This window comes from Corvus brachyrhynchos, unplaced genomic scaffold, assembly GCF_000691975.1.
Source record: "Corvus brachyrhynchos isolate BGI_N302 unplaced genomic scaffold, ASM69197v1 scaffold32, whole genome shotgun sequence".
NCBI lineage: Eukaryota > Metazoa > Chordata > Aves > Passeriformes > Corvidae > Corvus > Corvus brachyrhynchos.
This window is the reverse complement of record NW_008237919.1, coordinates 1,574,011-1,593,856: the sequence shown is the minus strand read 5'-3', so window position 1 is coordinate 1,593,856 and position 19,846 is coordinate 1,574,011. Positions and strand designations below refer to the sequence as shown.

Here is a 19,846-nt window from a genome sequence, read left to right as displayed (position 1 = left end):
TTTTATGTTGACCTTTTCACTTTACATTATTATTTATTTAATTTTAAGGTTTGGAGATTCCTTTCTTTGTCTGGCTAAGTGAGTGATTTCTATAGTTTAAGTTACACTGTTTGTGTTTGGAACTGGTTTTTTTTTTTCCAACAAGAAGTAGATAATCTGCTGTTAGAATTCTTTGTTTTGTTTTATATTAATCCAGATACCTTTTCTTGTCTGTTCTATGATGCACAGTCATCTTACAATTGCTGTGATTTCAAATGGTCCTGTTTATTCTGTCTATAAAATAGTGCAAAGTGCTTGAGTTAACTGCAATGGTTCTTTTCAAAGCTAGAAAGTATGACAAATACAGTCTTCTTGCAGCATAACAGTGTGTGACTACAGAAATTGTGCAGAATAGATTAATGGAAATTATGCAAAATATATTACTGAGTTTGAAAAGTGTATTCTATTAGTTAAAGAAGTGATTTATGCACAGTGTTCCAAACACACCCAAGTATAAAAATCTGTTAACCTATGAATGAACAAAACTTAATCAGTTCAATATTTATACAGCAGCACAGTATTTGATATTTAGAACCTTCTTTTAAAAAAGATTAATCTTTGAGAAATCTGGCTAGTAGAAGTAATAGAGGAGTAGAGGTCTTCCCGGAGAACTCTTGTCCCAGAGATTTTCTAATCCTCTCCCCAGCAGAGAACTAGCCTGTGTTGCTTCGGTTTCTCCCCTGACCTGGCAGTTCTCTTACTACAGCTGCTCCAAAAGTCTTTGAAAAATTTCTCAGGCCTGTTTAGGGGCCTGGTGAGTTGCACAACCAAAGCCTTTCCCTTTGATTTTCATTTTACCCTCTCCTGGGCAGAGAGGGATTTTCACAGATACCTGTACCATTACAGTTACGGTCTTCGGAGTCTGACTGAGTCTTTGGTGTTAGCCTGGAGAAAAGGAGGCTCAGGGGAGACCTTATCACTCTCTGCAACTACCTGAAAGGAGGTGGTGGCCAAGTGGGGGTTGGTCTCTTCTCCCACGATAACAGGACAGAGTCTCAAGCTGCACCAGGGCAGGTTTAGACTGGTCATCGGGAAGAATTTCTTCACATAAACTATGATCAGATGTTGGAATGGACTGCCCAGGGAGGTGGTGGAATCACCATCCCTGGAGATGTTTAAGGAAAGACTGGACATGGCACTTAGTGCCATGATCTAGTTGATATAGTGGTGTTCTGTCATATGTTGGACTCAATGATTTCAGAAGTCTTTTCCAACCTAATTGGTCCTGTGAATTCTGTGTTTACAGATGTCACTGTGAAATGATGCGAGTGTTGCTGAAATTAGTAGTCCCTTGTAAACAGAGCTGGTGCGAGGTGCAAGTGTTTTCTGTGTAGCATCTTCCCTTCAACTCTACGTTGATTGCTCTAAGGAAATACAGCTAATGGTGGACTGAGATAGATCAGGAATTTTTATATTCTGTTGTCACTCCATGTCAAGAAATGAACTTCTTGCTGCTGTTGATCCATTTACAGTACAGTAGTCAAACTTCAGTGAGAACTTTAAACTATTCCAGATGGCCGTAAGATAGATGTATGTATTCTGCATATCACTAATAGCCAGAATTACTTGCAGCCTTTTAGTTTCTGTTTTATTTTACTTCTGACTCTCAAAACATTATCTGAATTTATGGTCTGAGGCTGAGGAAGTTTGGATGGCAGTAATCATCAGTACCAGACAAAGGTGAAATTCTTTAAGTAATGTGAAGATTGCTCTGCTTGCTGTGTTTGGGCCTGAAGTAAATTGTATCTTAATTTCAGAATATTTTCCTGTGTTGTATTGGTACTGTCTCAGAATTAATCATGCTGTTATGCCTATATGGGAAAGAACAGTTACATTCTTTTTCTGATTAGTTCCTCATATAGGGGAAAAAGTAGAATATGCTTGTAGTAGTTCCTTAAAGAGGAAGAATAATAAAACTCGACTGCATTGTATGTGAAATACTATACTACCAAACCAATGAGTCAGTATTGTTTCAGTCTTCTGTTTTCAGTACTAACAGGATTTAGTTAGCCATATTTAGCAAAGAAAACACTAAATTACAAAGTGTGAGAAAGTATCATCATCTAAGACATACTTTTAGGAACCTGTCCGCTGGCAAAAATGTCATGAACTTAAACCATGGCAAAAGTTCTCTTTTTCCCATTTTAGATTTAATTTTGTATTTATTGTCATGGGTGTGAAAAGCACGGAGTAGGTTTATAGAGCTCAAAAGTAGTACTGTATATTGTGTTTACATCAAAACAATTAAATGAATTCTTCAAAATTTAAGAGTCAAAATAGTTTTAAAATCTTTTTGAATTTTTTATTTACTGATAAAAAAGTGAAAGAGGAGGAGGGACTCATGGTCACAGGAGCAGCCTTAGCTAAGTAGTCATGGTTAAACATTTTTCTTCTTTATATAGCTACACAGGAGGAAAGAGAGGTCTGAATACTGCTTCCTTCTTATGCATTCTGACAATATGATATCTATAGTGCAAAAGTACCCACAAGTACCTTTCCCTGAAGGAATTTTTATAAAAGACAAGGAAAGACAGGAGCTTATGACCTATTGGTATGTTGCGTAGTGTGGTTTGCTGTTTTCCCCTAAAAAATTATTCATAATCCAAACCCAGAGGACCCTTTTGAAAAACATTAAAATGTCAAACAGCTGTGGTCACTCAGGCTATTTCTAATACCAATTTTGTTAAATCATTTTACTGATGAAGTAGGCCTCCAGATATATTGAAGCTTGATTTAAGAGAATGATTAATTATTTACTACCTGAGCCTTAACTCTTTTTGAATGAACTGTAGTGTTCTGGCATGTGAGAAACATATTTTTGGGTGGAGACTGCTCTTGAAGTTTGTGATTATAAAATGCAAACTCATGCATTCTAACCCAACAACTTTTGAAATTCTGAGTTTGTCTGGACCCATGAATTTTAGAGGCTTAAATTTTGCTTCTAAACTATCTTCCCTCAAGTGCTATGCAGTATCTCAATTATAATGTTTTCGCTTTGAACTATAAATATTATGACACTTGTTTGGAGAAAATTTAGCAATGCTAATGTTAGTTACAGAAGAATTTCAACTAAGAGGCTATTTCCTCTTGCAGAGGTTCCTCAAGTTTAAGTGAGTTTTATTGATTTATAGCTCAGACTTAAGGTTGTATAATGTTTGCATAAAATGTTAAGAAGTTTGCTTTTGAGACAAGCCAAGTAGAGCAAACTGTTAGGCAAACCTATAAAAAATGGCCTATGAGTCAGATTTGACCTTCAGGGCAAGTTTTTGCTACTGACAGGCAGCATAAACTATTTGCCCATTCTTTGACAGACTACGGGCAAGCCTGTCTTCAGGTATGGGTACAGCTTCAAAAATCAAACCTCTTAGCCAGTTAGAAGATATCTACATTTTCCCATCTCCTTTTGTAGGACAGGTGCATATTTTGACCGTATTCCATAAGTTGCGAGTTGAAATAAAATGCACGTTTTGACAGAAGAGCAGTGAAAGATTATTATGCTGACCAGAATTGTCTGTAAGGGCAGTGTCAAACCAGAATGGAACATCTTTTAGGTCTGTACAATTCAGGAATACAGGAGATCAGTGAACAATGCTCTTTTTGCTAAAATTTCAAAATGAAGGAAATCAAGTTTTGGTGGAAAATTTGGGATTAACCTGCCTGGAAAAGCTTGTCTGAGGGATCAAACTCAGTTTTTCACAGAGGTGATGCAGAAAAGTATTTGGATGGTGAGGTGGGATACAGAGCTAGCTTTGAATAATGTACATTTAGTTTTCTTACAGGTGATTTTATCAAATTACACCATCTCATTTAGTATTTCCCATGTCACTTTGTAACTATTACTTTGTGAAGTACTTCCCTACCTCAATATATATTCTTTTTAATGTGTGATGACTTTTTAGTGATGAGTCACTATCATATTTATAATGTAAAATCAGTATTGGTAAATATTTTTGTATAGTAATAGATCATTCAGCTAATCACACTATGAAGTAACTGGCAGTGTACATTAAGGCAGCTGAAGTAGCTGTAAAGATCTCCGTGCTTCATGAGACTCTTCTGTACAGCCCTTCTGTAAGCTGTTCTGTGCTGGATCAAATCCTGGAAACTTGCAACTAGTGTGAGTTTTGTATTTACAACAAATAAGACAGTGTTTAACTTTGGAAATATGGAAGGGGAAAAAAGACAACACTTCTTAAAGGAGGAATTCTAGTAAAAGGTACCTTTTTTTATCTGTTACTTCTCTTGTTCCACTCCTTTGACTGTTACTTGATGTACTTCTTCTTGATGTACTTCTGACTGTCTTCTTGATGTCCCTGTCTCTGTCCACTTGATTTTCTGATTCTCATTTGTAGCATAGTGTTTTGCCTGAGGAATCTTTTACTTACAATTTAGTTGACAGACTCAATTTTAAGTAAATCACTATTTGGTTTTGACTGTTTGCATTATAACAGAGCATCTGCTACTCTAACATTTTGAGAAGAACAGCAAGATCCCATTTGCTGTGCTATGCTCCCTCCTTGAACAAGAGAAAACAGCCTGGCAAAAGCTTTTGTTTGTTATCACATCTGCATCCACACCAGGGATTCTGCTGTGATAGCTGGAATAGGGCAAGAAGTTCAGGTCTCATTATTAATATTTGGTTGAATATTTCTGGAACAGGTCCTTATGGAAAAGGAGAGAAGGCATGTTTGATAGAATAGGGAGGGTTTTGATAGAATAATACACTTTGCTTTCAAAACTTAGAAGTGCATTTCATGATGGCTATAATGGAATGGCACTTCAAAGTATTGATTTAAAAAAAATTCTTTAGAATTTAGGGTACTTTTGGAAGAAAGTAAAGGGTGTGTATCAGTGATATGGTGGAGTCAAAGTTGGAAGAATGCTGAAGGTTTGTTCCCATTTTTAATAAATTATTCTGTATCCTCTTTCCCATATTTGTCTTATAAAGCAAAAGACTGACTAAAGAAAAGACTGACCCATCCCTATAATAATTCTGACGCCAAGCCATTTTTATTTTTTCTGTTAGCATCATTTTCTCTGGTGCCCCCTTTTCCTATTTTTCTTACATTTGTTGAACAGTCCTTTTTTTCCCTGCTTCTTTCTCCATTACAATGACATACCTGTAAGCAATGAGTAAGGTTGTGCTTAGAGGCTGACTGGAAATATTTTAAAGTGCTTCAGTACAAAAGCCTGTTTCAGCATCCATGTGTTAACATCAACATTTAAGCTGGTTTTTAAGTAGCAATGAACCTTCTTGTTAGCATGAGTAATCTGACTATTGGAGAATTAACAGTGAATTAAACATTTTGTAAAGATGCTGTGCAATTCAGGCAAAAACCCCAGCTGTTAAATTTTACAACACACTATGAAAATCAGCTTCTAGAGCCATGTGATTATGTGATTTAAATTTTCATAAAATAAAAAAAATTAACCTGTGTTAGTTTGTAGCTACCGACAAAAGCAAAAAGTTAAAGACTGAAAATTGGGAATGCCAATAAAAAGGATGTATTTAAAAATAAAATATTGATGATTTTCAAGTACTCTGGCTACTCAGTACCTCACTGTACAGAAACAGGGAATTCTGACTAGATTATCATAATGCTAATTAAATAAAAGGTGGTAGGGAAATATTCCCATTGTGAGTTGTTAGTTCTACCAGCCTCAGAAAACATTATGGCACAGTAAAATGTAGCTAGTTATACTGAAGGAACATGACAGAAAAGGGTGCTGGAATTAACTCCAAATGGCAAATAAAATGGCAGATTGGCAGGCTTTTCAGCAGAGTGGATAAGGTAGTATTAAAAACAGTGTCATTCTGTCCCTGTAGCTGTTGTTTAAGTTGTTTGGTTTCTTAAGTGTTTTTGTTTGGGGCCAAGAAATGCAAGAAGTGAGGCCAAGATGTTTACCCTGCAGGGAATGGCTGCATAGCACAGGGGGATGGAGGCAGCAGTTTGGCTCACCCATCACCAGCCTGGTCAGGTGCTGCTGTTGCTGCTGATGCCGTGAGTGCTTTTGTGTGGCTGAAGGCTTACATAAGCAGCAAGGATTGTGTTTGATGTAGTTGCTATCTATGCTATGCTGTATGTTGGATCTTTTTGGGTAAGAGAAGCTTGCTGTCTCAGCTGTGACTTTTTAAAGCTCCTGAACTGTAAAATGACAAAAAAAAGTAGATAAATTCTAATGCTTTCACTTAAAATGCTGTTTCTTTTCTGTGAAATCCTTCAGCTTGTTGCAAAACCTTGTAACAAAACGTTTTTAAAATCAATAAATGGGCATTTTTCAGTATTGTGAATAATACTGACATAGCACAGATTTCACTGCTGTCTCTGCACTCCATTAAAAAAAGTAATTGTGATTAGTGGGCAGAAGGATTTTTTTTTTTTTCTGTGAATAAAGAGAAGTATGCCTTCTAAATAAGACAAAACAAATGGTTTAAAAAAAAAAATCTGTGTTGCAAGAAGCAACGATTCAAAGCATGGAGCTAATTCTAATTCAAATGCTACTTAAAAATATTTTTAAACAAAAGGTGAACCAATTAAACTTCAGCGGGTCAAATTGCATAGTTTTGTAAGTTGAAAGAAATATTTTTAATAGAGAATGAAAATAATTCCACAGGTAATGTTGAATGCTTTTAAACATGTTGGAATGAGAATAATCCCTATCTGCATGTTAGAGATAAAAACTAGTATTTTACTGTTAATATCATTTGGACGCAACAGTTTCATAGGGAATTATATCTTGTTTCATGAACAGAGTGGAGAATCAGAATTTTAGCTCAGTTGTGGAATGAAAGAAAAATGTTTTACAGGTAATTTCATCCCATTAAGACAATTTTTCTATTTCTTCAGCTAATCTGATGCTTTCTCCTTTGAGTTAGTGCATTTGTTTCTCTGAATTTTTGTGCCTGTAGTTGTTGGTCAATGATGTGGCACTGTATTTTTCTAACAGGACAGATTTGTAACTGTGTCACTCAGATATCAGAGCTTTCTTGTCTATTGTTTGAGCAGCTTATGCTTTGCTTCCTTTCAGGAAACCAAGTGCACCATTTTTACAGGAAGTTCGGTCTTCAGGGCATGGTCAGCAGTCTGACTTTTGTGCTACTCTAAGGGATGAACCCATGAGCAACAGGCAAAAGTTCATTTAGCTTTTTTTTTTAATAACGATGTTGAATTCCTGTAATGGAGGTCATTATGAAAACTTGGCCAGGGTGTGTGGGTTTTTCCAGCCAAGTCAGAAAGAGGTCTTCCTAGATAATTTTGGTAGAATATGGTAAATAAGCAGTTAACTAAAAAATATTTGCCTTTTTTGCTTAGTATTGGTGACAATGATTGCATGTTGAGTACATTCAGTTTTGAATTTAACACACAAACTTCTCAGTTGAAAAAGGTTTATATTCTGAAATATTCCTTTTCCCTTAGCATATAAAACAACTGTTTTTGAGTCAAAGTTAAACTGCTGGTGGGGTGGGGTGAGGAAGGGAAAAGACAGTTCTGATACAGAGGTTCAGCCTTTTTGTCCATGGTTGCTTGTGGCTTTGAATCTAGCGAAGAAAAAAAGAGAATTTAGCTTTTTCAAGGACTCTGATAAGAACACTTCTCAAAGCATATGCTCAAGAATGTTACTTGTACAGCTTGCACAAAAACATTTTGGGTTAGATGGTGCCTTATCACTTCAAGGCACAGCAAAACAGTTCAAAAGAGGAAAAAGAGCTATCATTTCCGGGTCGTCCTGATGTCGAGCTGGTCCATTAGTGGCATACAGCAGCCCATGAGACAGCACTGGTGATGGTAGCTCTGCCTGGACTTTCCGTGTGTGACCTGGGGTGACCTGGGGTACCTAGAGTGCTTTAGGGTGGGGAAGCCCCACTCATCCAGCCCATGGGCATGGGAGCCAGGTGGATTGGTCCTGTACCCATCTGCTAGACCCTGCATGCCATAAGGGAATTCTTGCAGCTGAAGAACATCCATAACAGAGACTAAATCTTCTCAGTGTGTTTAGTGTTGTCTGTGCAGATAGATGCTGTTTCTCTTTTTCCTCACGCTTTGCTTTTTCAGGATCAGGAAATAGGTGGACATTTGCTGCTCTCTCTACCATGTTTACACATCTTTTTTCTCCTACTGGCAGTCTCTCTGTTAACTATGCAGTCTGCAGTTATGAAAAGCTGGATCATGAAGAGTTATTGTTGTGGACCTCAAGCCCTCACCCTGCTTTCTGACACAGAATTTCCATTTTCCATTATGCTGCTGTTACTGAAATGGCTGATTTTTGGCCTGGGCTCCAGGATCCTCTCTGACCTCGAGCAGAAGGGGAGCTATTGCTTCAGTGCTAGATCACTGTATAAGTATGAAGTGTTTATCTTTGTTATATTTCACTGATTATCAACTAATAATCTATCATTTAATTCTCCTCTTACTTGTAAAATCTGTAGCAAATACTTCAGATCTACTGGGATTTTACTTGTGAATTTTTTTGTTTCTTCTCCCATACTCTTTTCTGCCCTCACAGAAGTGAAGGGGCTCAGCTCACAATGTATTTTTTCTCTTTATCTCCTTCCCCTCCAGTGCTGTCTTCTTCTGGGCAGTTCCTATCTGCTCCTTTTTCTTTTGATGTTTTTGCCCTGCTATTGTTTTAATAATGTAAAATCCCAAGTTTTAGCTTGTTATTTGTAGTTACTGTCCGTTTGCTTCCTCTGTTACATTTTTCTTGCAGCTGTGCTTTTTTTCTTTTTTTCTTTGGTTTTCTGGGGTAGTTTGTATCAGCTGATGCCAAGCTTAGCATCAGCTATAGGTTGTGAGAAAGAATAGCAGAGAGAAAGTAAGTGCAGCAATGGAATCAAAAACTTGGTTATCAATGTATATATTACTATATTTATACTCATGTTCTGTGTTTCCCAGCCATCTTTTTAAATAATCCTCTTTATTGCTGTTACTATGTTTTCACTCCTATTTTTGATTTCTGCAATTAGTTAGTATTGTTAATAGTAGTTAAGTAATTGGTTATTACTTAAAATGGTAGAGATTACAAAAGATAGTGCACTGAGAGCAGGCGATCACATTTGAGGTGGAACACTTTCTAGAAGCTTCTGAAATTCTGTCACATGAGTTGAGGGCTAGAAATCAAGGGAGCAGTGAACATTAACAGAATTGCTCATTCCAAGCATTTCCCTTCAAGTTCTTTTTAAAACCCAGTACAGCCAGTTTGTATACATTTTTTTGTATGAGTTTAGCTGAGTTTAGTTTAGTTTAATTTCTGGGCATACGGCAGCGATACGGGATATACATCATAAAGTCACCCAAGACACCACTGTAATCTTGACATCTGGACACTTGTTAGATATGGTCAGTGGAAAATAAACCTGACCTCCGAATATCTTCTCACTGAGAGGTGAATGCTGAATTGGCTTGGCCGAGAAGCTGTTGCCTCACCATCCCACATTCTTTCCTGCAGTGAAACACAGTCTAGTTTGTTAGTGGTTGCTGGGGTTTTGAGGAAGGGAGCGGGAGGTGCTGGAGGCAAGAGGACCTGTTTGTGCACTTGCTCAGGTTACGGCTTTTAATGACATTGAGGTTATCTCTCCTGTCTGGTGCATCCTGCTGTGCTGCTTATGAGGCGATACCCAGCAAGCGATGTCCTGTTGTTTGTAGCTTCTCTTTGATGTTTTTTATTTTAGTTGGGAGCAAGTAACACAATGGTGAGTGGCATCAAAACTGTTTCAAATATTTGAAACTTAATGTCTCAAATTCCATGGGACACCAGTGTGTCTTTATGCATTGGTATAACTATATGTTGTAGCAGGTATGAATAGCATAACTATTGTAATGTCATGCCAACAGTTTGAATTACCTTTAGTGGTTGATAAACTTTCTTTTAAAATTGGAGCTCCAGAAGCAAAGCATTCTGTTCCTCAGTGAGATGGATTGTATTGCACTCCTAGTGCCCTTCATCATTTCAGGGACTGTCTTCACATTTAGGAAATTGCTAATTATTTGTGTTGAAGAAATAGGTTGATTTCATTACTTAAAGAATTAGCAAAAAGCTAATTCTCTGATTCTTAATGCATTGATTATTTAGTTCTCAGATCCAGTTTTTACAAGCCACTGTGCCCTATAAAGGAAAAATTAATAATAACCAATCAAAAAACCCCCCAAGCAGATGAAGATGCCTCTTAACAAATTATGTCTGTAGAAAACACAGGACAAAATAACTAAACATCTCACCTTAAGTAAAGAAAAAAAATCTTAAAGAAAACCCCAACCGAATAAGCAAACAAAAACAACCAAAAAAACCACCAACCCACCAAACAACAAACTAGCTGCAGTAGTAATTAATGAATCTATTAAATTCCATAAATATGCCCTAGGAGTCTTGGAATGGTGACCATGAGGAAACCTGCCATTCCATGTCTGTGCAACTGTTACCACTTCAGTACATAGTTGTAACGCTATGAAACATAAGAGCAAATACAGTACAATTCTCTTCTCGTCCTAGCAGAATGTGTGAGAAGAAAAATGGATACAGAAATGTTACAAGTGGAAAGCTTGCAGTAAAATTTCCTGCTTTTGAATGAAATTTTATATAGGGATTTATTCCCCAGGTGTATGGGTGTCTCTTACCTAGAATGCCCTGGTTTGTGTTTGGCTCTTGGTATTTTGTGTACCAAGAAGTGTCCATTCTCAAGAAGTGACAAACTATGCTACAGTAAGAACTATATTCAGCTTTATGTAGGTGTAGTTTAACAATCATTGCATTATGTGAATTATTTTTATTTTTAATTATATTGTGATCTACCAAGAATTGCCAGATCATCTGCAAAGTTTATCATAGATGACAATGTTTGCATTCTCAGAAAAAACACTGCTAATGTCACAAGATGTGTGTTTGATAAAGAAGAATAATTTACAGACAGTCTAATGGTAATTAGAAGCCAAAGGGTATTTTGATTCTGAGATAATTGTTACAAGATAGGTAACTAAAAATGTTAGGGATTTGCTCAGTTTAGCAAAGGCTTAAAATTTGCTGTTGTGATTGTTAAAGAAAAGCAGTGAGCATTTTTTCATTTTCCAAAATCATATCAGGATAAAGGATTTGTAAATAGAGAAATTTACTCCATATTTTCAGTTGGAATGGTTATCAACTCTGTAAACCCTGGCTACCAGCCGTGTTCATGCTTCCCTGTGGTAACTGCGTCTTTCTGGGTATGTCAAAGACATCTTTATACAATTCCTGCAACCCTTCAAACAGTGTGTAAAGCCCTGCAGTACTTCCAAAGGAAGGCACTGCAGGTGTCTTTGCACAGGTGTAAGAGTACTTTGGGCAGTGTCTTGTTCACTTTTGTTGCTTCTCAACCCATTACCACACATGCACACATGTGTTTGCCATTCTTGTCCACCCTTCACCAAGTGAAAGCTGACAGGATAAAATGTCTTTTCCTTTTGTCCCCTGGCAGCCTCGTTTCTGTTATACCAGGTGTTCCCTGGATGTGCTCTCAGACGTACTCTAACAAAGTGTTCTCAGTGTGGATCCTGTAAAACTCGTACCAGCAGTTTCACTACAGTATTTTCATTACAAAGGACATCCTGTTTCATAATAATGTATTGTATTCATTTTGAAGATGTCCTCACTTCTTACAAGAAGCAGTTCTAAAAAGGTGGTTGATGCTGTTAGTTGATACTTTGTTTTCCTTGTAAAGTCAGCATGGTATAAAAAATTCAGTGTAAAAAAATGATTTTAAAAGATAGATGGTGTCTTGATAGTACCTTGTTATTTAGTTAATGTATGCCTTCTCTGATATGGTAGCTGCAGTATATGCTATTTATGTCCCAGAAAATATTCAAAAATAATTGCTGACAAAAGCCACTTCACAGGTTGACTCAGAGGTACATCTTGTAATCTGAATGTTAATATTCTGGATAGCTAGACAGAGAAAACTATTGATGTAGTTAGAAGATCATATTAGAGACTAGTCAGGATTTTAGTTAGAAAGTGGGGATGGAGGAGGATTGAGATACTTGAGTTCTCCCAGTTTCACTAAAATGTTATTCTTATTGAGCGTATAACACGTACAATATATAATACCTTTGAAAAGTTAAGATTTTTTGCTAGTCAGTGGGAAATATTGCCTTTTATATCTAAAGAATTTATGTTTTCTCCAGAAGTAATTTAGAATCACCTTAATTTTACTCTAGAATTCAGGCAGCCCCTGGCTTTACTGTGCAATTCTTGACTGTCATCTGCTTTATTTTCTCCCTTAAGCTTAAATTGTTGTTACGAAGAAGCACTGATAAAAACCGGAGGCCTGATTCTTACCCTCCTTACGTATGGTCCATGTGATCCATGCAGAGGGAGCAGTGACCACTGAGATCAAACAGTTCTTCCTGCTCAAATCACCATGTAAATCTTGGCTTTCAGTGTTAGAGGACCCAATCAGGACCTCTGTATTTCTGAAAAAGCTCATCTTACTGTATTTGGAACTGTTTTGGGAAGAGAGAAGTGTTAAGAATACTGTCAAGTGAAACAATATGTTGCATTTTCTCAATATTTGAAAATACCATTACAGTTTTTACAACCAGGAGTTGTGCGTTTTATTCTTCCCACATCCACCTGCAAAATACTGTTACTGTGGCCTGATTTGTCATCATAAACTATTGTGTCATACATAAAGAAAAAAATAGTTCTTACCTCTCTGGGTGTGTAGTCATAACCCAGGCTGTAAACTGGAAAGTATTTTTTCCATCACTCTCATTGGCCAGCATAGCGAACTCCACGGGTGTCTGTATCAGCTGCCTTGGAATTGCTTTTGATGTGATTAGGCTACTAATTAACTGTCTCAATTCTTCTCTCCCTCCTGATGTTTTCTTTTGATTCACTTTGACTCAGAGGAGTCTGCATTCAGTGTGTGTTTGGTTTTGTGTTTTGTCTAAAATCCCTAATGATAGCTTAGACTGTCCTCTTTTGGTTGAGAGTTTCCCTCTGTTGACATACATTTTTCTGCTAAATGCATGCGTCAGGATTTTTCTTTTAACAATAGCTAGGACTTTGCAAGGTGTAAAAACAGTGTACGGTCAGAGTGCATATATACATGCATATTCGTTTAAAGTGTGCTAGGGCTTTTACAGGCTGAAAGAGAATGTGCATAGTTACTTCAAAACCATCAAAAACCATAATAAATATTTACTACTTGAATTCACCAGATAGTAACCTTACAATTAAATTATTCTGTAAAGTCAGTTAAATAACAGCAGAAGTTATTGTATTAAGGCCCACTTTGCAGGGAAACCAACTACAAGGAAGTGTGAAACACGCTAATAGATTATATGCTATAGCAATATATTGCCTTTTTATTGCTTTTCCACAGGCAGCAGATTCATGTGCAGTTATTACTACCTATATTATCTGCTAGTTTTCTATCAAAAAAGATTCAGTCTATTGAATCATTAATCTAATATTTATCATTCTTATTGAAAATCCACTAGTGTTAGCACTGTATAAAATATTGACTTAAATCTACTGGTTTTGCTAAAGATTAAAAACATATTAACCTGAAAAGCAGTTTCTTAGGACATTTTGAAACTACTCATTGTAGATGTTTGAAATGACAATTTTTCTATGTTGTCTGAGGAATGATTTTTTTCTTAAATCTTTAACATATAGTAAGTGACCAGTACCATCCTGATTTGATGATGCTGAATGTTCATCCAACACACATTTGAAATTTTGATGTGCATTGCATTAGTTAGTGAATATCAAGAATAACATTTTTGCTCATACATAGAGTGTAAAATGGGATCTTTTGTAGCAGCACATGGCCTGTTTAGAATGATATAACAGGCGCTGAATGTTCACATATCAAACAAAATGCCATCTTTCTGTAGAAAAGAGGTGTCAAAAAGTTTCTTTGTACCTTTAACGCATGTGATTATGTAGTACAAAATGCAGAGTTTGTAAAATTTCTTGAATATACAGGCAAAAAATGAATAATTCAAAACAACTCATAAGTTCTACATTCTATTGTATCTTTTATAACGCAGGCAGAAGATAGCATTGTGTTCCCAGTAGAGCTGAATTTGCACAAGTTACACCTCGGAAAATGCCAGATGGTCTATGGTCTACTTTTGAGAGCTGTCACATATGTAAAGATTTGAAAAAAGAAAGACAGCTGAATGAGAGCAGTGGATCATTAAAGAGAGAGTGAGAGTCCCTGGGTATCACTGTGTTTTAAGAAGCATTGTGTCGTTCTCCATATTACACCTTTTTTTTTTTTTTTTTTTTTAAGATATACACAACCTTTAAAAAATAAGGTAAAAATATTTCTGTTACAAACTGAGTGGTTGTGGTTTAATCTTGTAACTGTCAATTGCTTTTGTTCTTTATGCTAGAATGCGGTCATATGGTTCCTAATTGGTTTCAAGTGTGTTTTAACTATAAGATTCAAGTCTCCCTAGTGCAAAATTATCAATAAAGTTAAAATAAATTTAAATTGAGATAACTAATCCATTTGGGGTTTTATTCCATTTTGATTTGACCTGGGTATCACATGTGAATACTGTAAAGCCAGTCAGCTAAAAAGTTGTATGTTAATGCTAAAAGACTCAAGTAAGAGTACTTTGGGAACAGGATTACTTAATAAAAAATTAAAATTAAAAAACCATAGAAAAGTCCCTAAACCCTTACTAAAAATAATAATAAAAGCGAAAACATAAACATCTTGTTTAGATTTCCAAGACTTTCCATTTACCCCTAGTTTGACAGAAACACACCTAATTTTGAAAATTGAATTTTGGATATTTTATCAAGTTACTGTATTGTAGCAAAGCCCCAAAAATATACAAACAATTTGTAATCTGCCACCACCAATTTCACTGGCTTAGAAAAGCTCATAACTGTCAGTTTTATAAACTGGCATCCAGACATAGAGAATTTTTTTAATAGTCTATTGCTTGTGTTTATTGAGGAAGGTTAACTGCTCCCCAGCAATTCTAGTTCATTAGTACAACTGCACTGCTCTACAGCAGGGAATCATAGGCAGTGCAGGGTGAGGAAACTTCATTACATGAAACATGAAAAACACTGTTCCTTAATTACAAAATGTATACTTAAGTGGGCGAATGAAGATAAAATTATGAGGTGCTGTGGACATAAACACTGAATTTTTAGAGAGTAAATTTTAATTTCTGACATAGGCAAAGATTTTTGACTGTGGTTACGTCTACATTGACTATTTTTAAAATGGAAGGAATTTCTTGATTTTTAATGAAATTAATTTTGCACATACATGGAAAGCAAATCTACGCAAAGGGTTCCTGGTAATATACTTACAATAATACTTATTCAGATAGGAGAGAGTTCACTAAAAATTTGTTTTGGGACCTTTATGAGAGTTTGGAAATGTTAACCAAATGCATAGCAGAAATTGAATTCCAAAGTGAAGAAAGGGCCTTGCTTATGCTTCTGTTCTCAGATTTTGCAAACACTAATACAAAATTGAAGGAGAAGCAGTTTCAGCATTGTCAATAAAAAAGTCTTTGGGCAACAGTTAGTTCTTCAGGTCTCAGATAACGTGCTCCCGTTTTCTTGGCTTGGAGGTTTCTGAGCGGTTACTACTGGTAATGGAAGGGAATGATCTTTGATCTTTTCTCTTCCGTGTAACATCTTTGGGGAGTCTAAAACAAATGTTTCCCCCAACCTGTCGTTTCTTTCCTGCAACAGAAAACTACCACTTTGGTCAAGTAGGTTCAAGCAGGGTTACGCTGACCTAGATAGGTGTGGGCAGTCAAAGCTATCTTCCAAAAACCTTAGTGGCAGTGACTAAAATATCAAGTGGCAAGAAAAGCATGAACCAGTTGATATTTAAATTATTACGAAAAAGAATCCTTTGTTGCCTGTGAGCGTGACCAGGATATAAAGTTTAAGATTTGTGTGAAGTTTAATCTGGAAAAGTTTATGATAGTGGAGAAAGCAGTCTGAGAATGGTGTTAGTGTTCTGAATAAAAGGAAAGCATTGAGGATTCGTTAGGCAAATTTAGAACTGAGTCCTTTTAGAGACCATGTTGGTCTGTGTCTCCCAGTAGTATTTGTTGCAAAATTTGTTAACTTGCACCTGAAGTGATCAGAGGAGATGTTTCTTTTAGAGCAAGCTAACCATAATTATCTATGTGTATTTTTACCTTGTAAACAGTTTAATCTATATGTGAATCTATACTGTGAAATCATCAGAAAATTGATATGAGCCATCTGAAAAGAGAATGAACTGCAGCAATGTTTTTCCTTACTGCTGGGGCTAATTCCTTGTCCACTGAGTATCTAATAGACTCTGAACTTTTTCTTTGACATAACATTTTCAAATAGTTGAAGATTGGACTGTCTGAAAACCTCTTTTTGTCCAAGCATGATGCAGTAGTGTTTTGATTAGGAGAGGTGATTGGGCTGATGCTTTTTGATTGTGAAATCCTGTTGTGTTACTGTGTGTACAGTTTAATTACTTTTCTGCCACAAAATCTGCATTTTTTTTTTCTAAATAAGAATTGTTAAATTGAGACCACTTTTTTTTAATTACAAAGATTTACATTAAAAAATCATGCATCTTTTCTTTAGTTACAGACTAAAGAATACATGGGAAATCCCTTTTCCATGTTGTTACAAATATTCTCCTTTATGATACAGTAGCTCAACACAGAATGGTCAAGTTTCATGCTTACTCATTAGAATGAGTTTATAACACGTACTCTCAGGGACTTAGTCAGATCACTGCAGATTCTTGCCTTGATGGGGTTGGGTTTTTTTTTTCCTTTGACCATTTTAGCATTGCCATTAATCCCTAACTGGCCCATTACAGCCATTTCTAAAACTGTGGTTCTGAGTTGAAGAATATGGAGGGGGGACTCTGGCTTGCCATAGGTGTTTGAATGCATGCTCCTTCTGGTTACTTCCTCCACAGAACCACATTTTGATAGGTTTTGTACTTCTCAGTAATCCATGATCTTTATGAATTTAAGCTCCAACTTGTTAGTTTATTATTAGATATTCCTGTTCTTCTCTAATATACTGGTCTGTGACTGCTGAGTGTCAGGGGGACACTGGGTTATTTTCTGAAGGCTGGCAGGTTGGCCAGCCTGCATCTTAGCCTGTTACTAGTATGCATGTTTACTCCTACACTTTTTCTCTCATTTGGGTATATTTCACACATTTTTCATCAATACATCATTCCCTCAATACAAGTTTGTCTCAGTTTTGTTCATTTGTTCCCACTCTTGACTTTTTCCCTTTCTTCAAATTGCTTGCATTATTCTCTCTGTGCAGTTCACAGAGCCTTGCAAGGCTTTCCTTGCACTGCTGAATGGGCAATCTAGGCCTCATGCAGAAGTGAGGTGCTTTTTGAATACCTAATAGTTATTGTTAATCTAGAGATATTTTTTTGCTTTGTTGTCTTAATGGGGGAAGGTTAAATTGTCAGTCTGTTTTTAGATCAATAAGAGCCAGGAAAGTTGCATTCCCAGTCTAGCCTAAAGTGTTCAGTTATCAATTTACAATTTAAATTAACTCTTTCTTTCTTGCACTTTAAGCACAACCTCAACGTTTGCCTCAACCAAATACTTCAGCACTGGAAAGGAGTGAGGAAGAAAGTGGCAAAATCCAAAATGGCCATGTGGGTCTGAGTAAGGGAAGTGGAATTCACAACGGGGTCAAGCACATGCCTGCAGACAACAGAAAGCTTTCGGCTCCCGTTTCAGAAAAAATGCACAGGAAAATTCAGTCCACCTTGTCTGTCAACAGCAACAGCAGCAAGAAGAGTAAAATAAGCTCTGCATTTTCTCAAAAGCCAGGTACTTCACCAGAAGGTAAGCTGATATTCTTATTAAAAAACCCAAAGCGAATAAAGACCAACCAAACCTCAGTAAAAATTATGCAATCAACTGAAAATAATTGAAAAGCATGACTTATGCTCCAGAAGCAAATAGAAGTTACTAAGATAAAAGACAAGCTTCTTTCCCAAAGAAAAATGTTAAGTATTTGAAGGAAAGGGAAGGAATGGGAGAGTTCTTGCTTTCAAATGTTTGGCCAACATGATCTGATAATGTCTTAGTCTCTGTACTTAGTATCCTGAACTGAGAAACTCCTGTCAACATTGTCACACATGCACCAGAAAAAAAAAACATTAAAGTACTACTAGTTCAAAGCATAGTAAATATTTAAATCCAGTAATGGCAGGCTCTGTGAGGGTAGGCTTTGCTTTTGAAATGTTCTGTTAGCTGATATCCTTTTTAGCCATGAGGTCTGGACACTAGATAATAAAACATCGACCTGTGCTTCAGTGTGCCTTATGCTATATTTGGGATGTAGATAATGTGCATGAAAAAGCTTTGTACTCCTTCTGCGTAGCTTAAATAAGCAAAAGTAAATAATTTCTCTTATGTTTTAGCTGTGTCTCTGTGCTCTCTGCTTGCATTTACACTCAGGGTTCCAGAGCTCCATGGCCTTCCATTAGCACTAATATACTCAATGGATTTTGCTACTGCCCTTAACAAGAAGAGTGTAGAGGCACCAGAAATTTTATTGGTTTGAGGCAAGCATAGATGTGACTGGTTAAAAAAACACCTCCAGAGGGAGGGGACAGACAGATTCTTAGAGAAATGGGAGACAGTAAGTGTTCAGTGAAATGGGGAGGATTGTCAGTCTAGATGAAAGGAAGAGGGATCAGAAGGACCGCGTGTAGCGGCCTGAACGAAGACTACTGATGTCAGTGGAGTGACTCCTTTTGACTTCAACTACTTTAGTCAAACTTACTCAGTGAATATGTGTAGTAATATCAAGAACAGCTTCACTCAGAGCCTTCCATGGGCTGGTCCCCCTTGCTATTGTTTATTTTCATATTTGTCTTCAAGAATCTACTGTTACTTTTCTGTTGCACTTTTAGTCCTCTAACATTTCTTTCCAAAATCACAACTTCATACTTCCTGTATGCCCTTTTCTGTTATGTGAAATATTCTTATATGGTTCTCCTTAGTGCATTTCGGCAAGACTCTATCTGAAGTCTTAGATCTGTTCATGTGACTGAAGGAAAGTGCAGGCCTCTGAATTTTAAAAAATTCAACCTCTGAATAAAAAAAAAAAAATGTAGTTTCAAAGAGGCAGTGCCTGCCCTGTTCATTCCCCTATATCATTAATTATGGCAAACATTTCCTTTTTCTTCTAAAATTATCCTGTAATAAATACAGTTGTTGAGGGTTTTTTTGTTTAATAACTGAATATAATTATGTCAAATGACTAAATGATTGAGGAGAAAGTTAATGATACCTTCAGATTTAGCTTTAAATTCTAATGTCTGATTTTAATATCCAACACAATTGTTAGTAGCCTGAAACTGCCGTTATATAATATTTTTATATACAGTCAGAAATGTTATTATTCTTAAATGCATGTCTGATTAGAATTTAGATAATTAAATAGTGTTGTCACATTGTATAACTTGCATTCTTTCAAAGCACAGAAATACAGGGTAGTCCTATTGTCACATGCTGTTTCTCCAGTCACCTAATAGCTAAGGTTAAATATAGTCAACATTGTACATCTGATACATTGTAATGTTCTCATTTTGAATGTGAGAACTTGGATATATGCTCTGAATAGCGTGTCCCGTTTTGCAAATGTCTGCAGCTCTGCAGTTTGCTGTTACCCAGTCCCAGTGAAGCACAGGTTTTATCGTGCAGTGATTAAAGTATGTCTGGTGTATTGGAATATGCCCGTAAGGGAGTATTTGTTTGTAAAAGTGATTTTCTGGTTTTGAAATTTATTTTGCTTTACAGTTTTCTGA

The 19,846-nt window shown here is 36.4% G+C and overlaps 1 protein-coding gene across 2 annotated transcripts in view; it reads left to right on the top strand.

Moving 5' to 3' along the window:
• The window catches only part of MDFIC (MyoD family inhibitor domain containing), a 51,696-nt gene that overhangs the window by 17,976 nt on the left and 13,874 nt on the right, over window positions 1-19,846 (top strand). For both annotated transcript variants that reach the window (XM_008632740.2, XM_017733110.1), the window contains exon 4: window positions 17,598-17,873. In XM_008632740.2, the coding sequence (XP_008630962.1) occupies window positions 17,598-17,873 (276 nt within the window). The remainder of the gene's footprint in view (window positions 1-17,597; window positions 17,874-19,846) is intronic.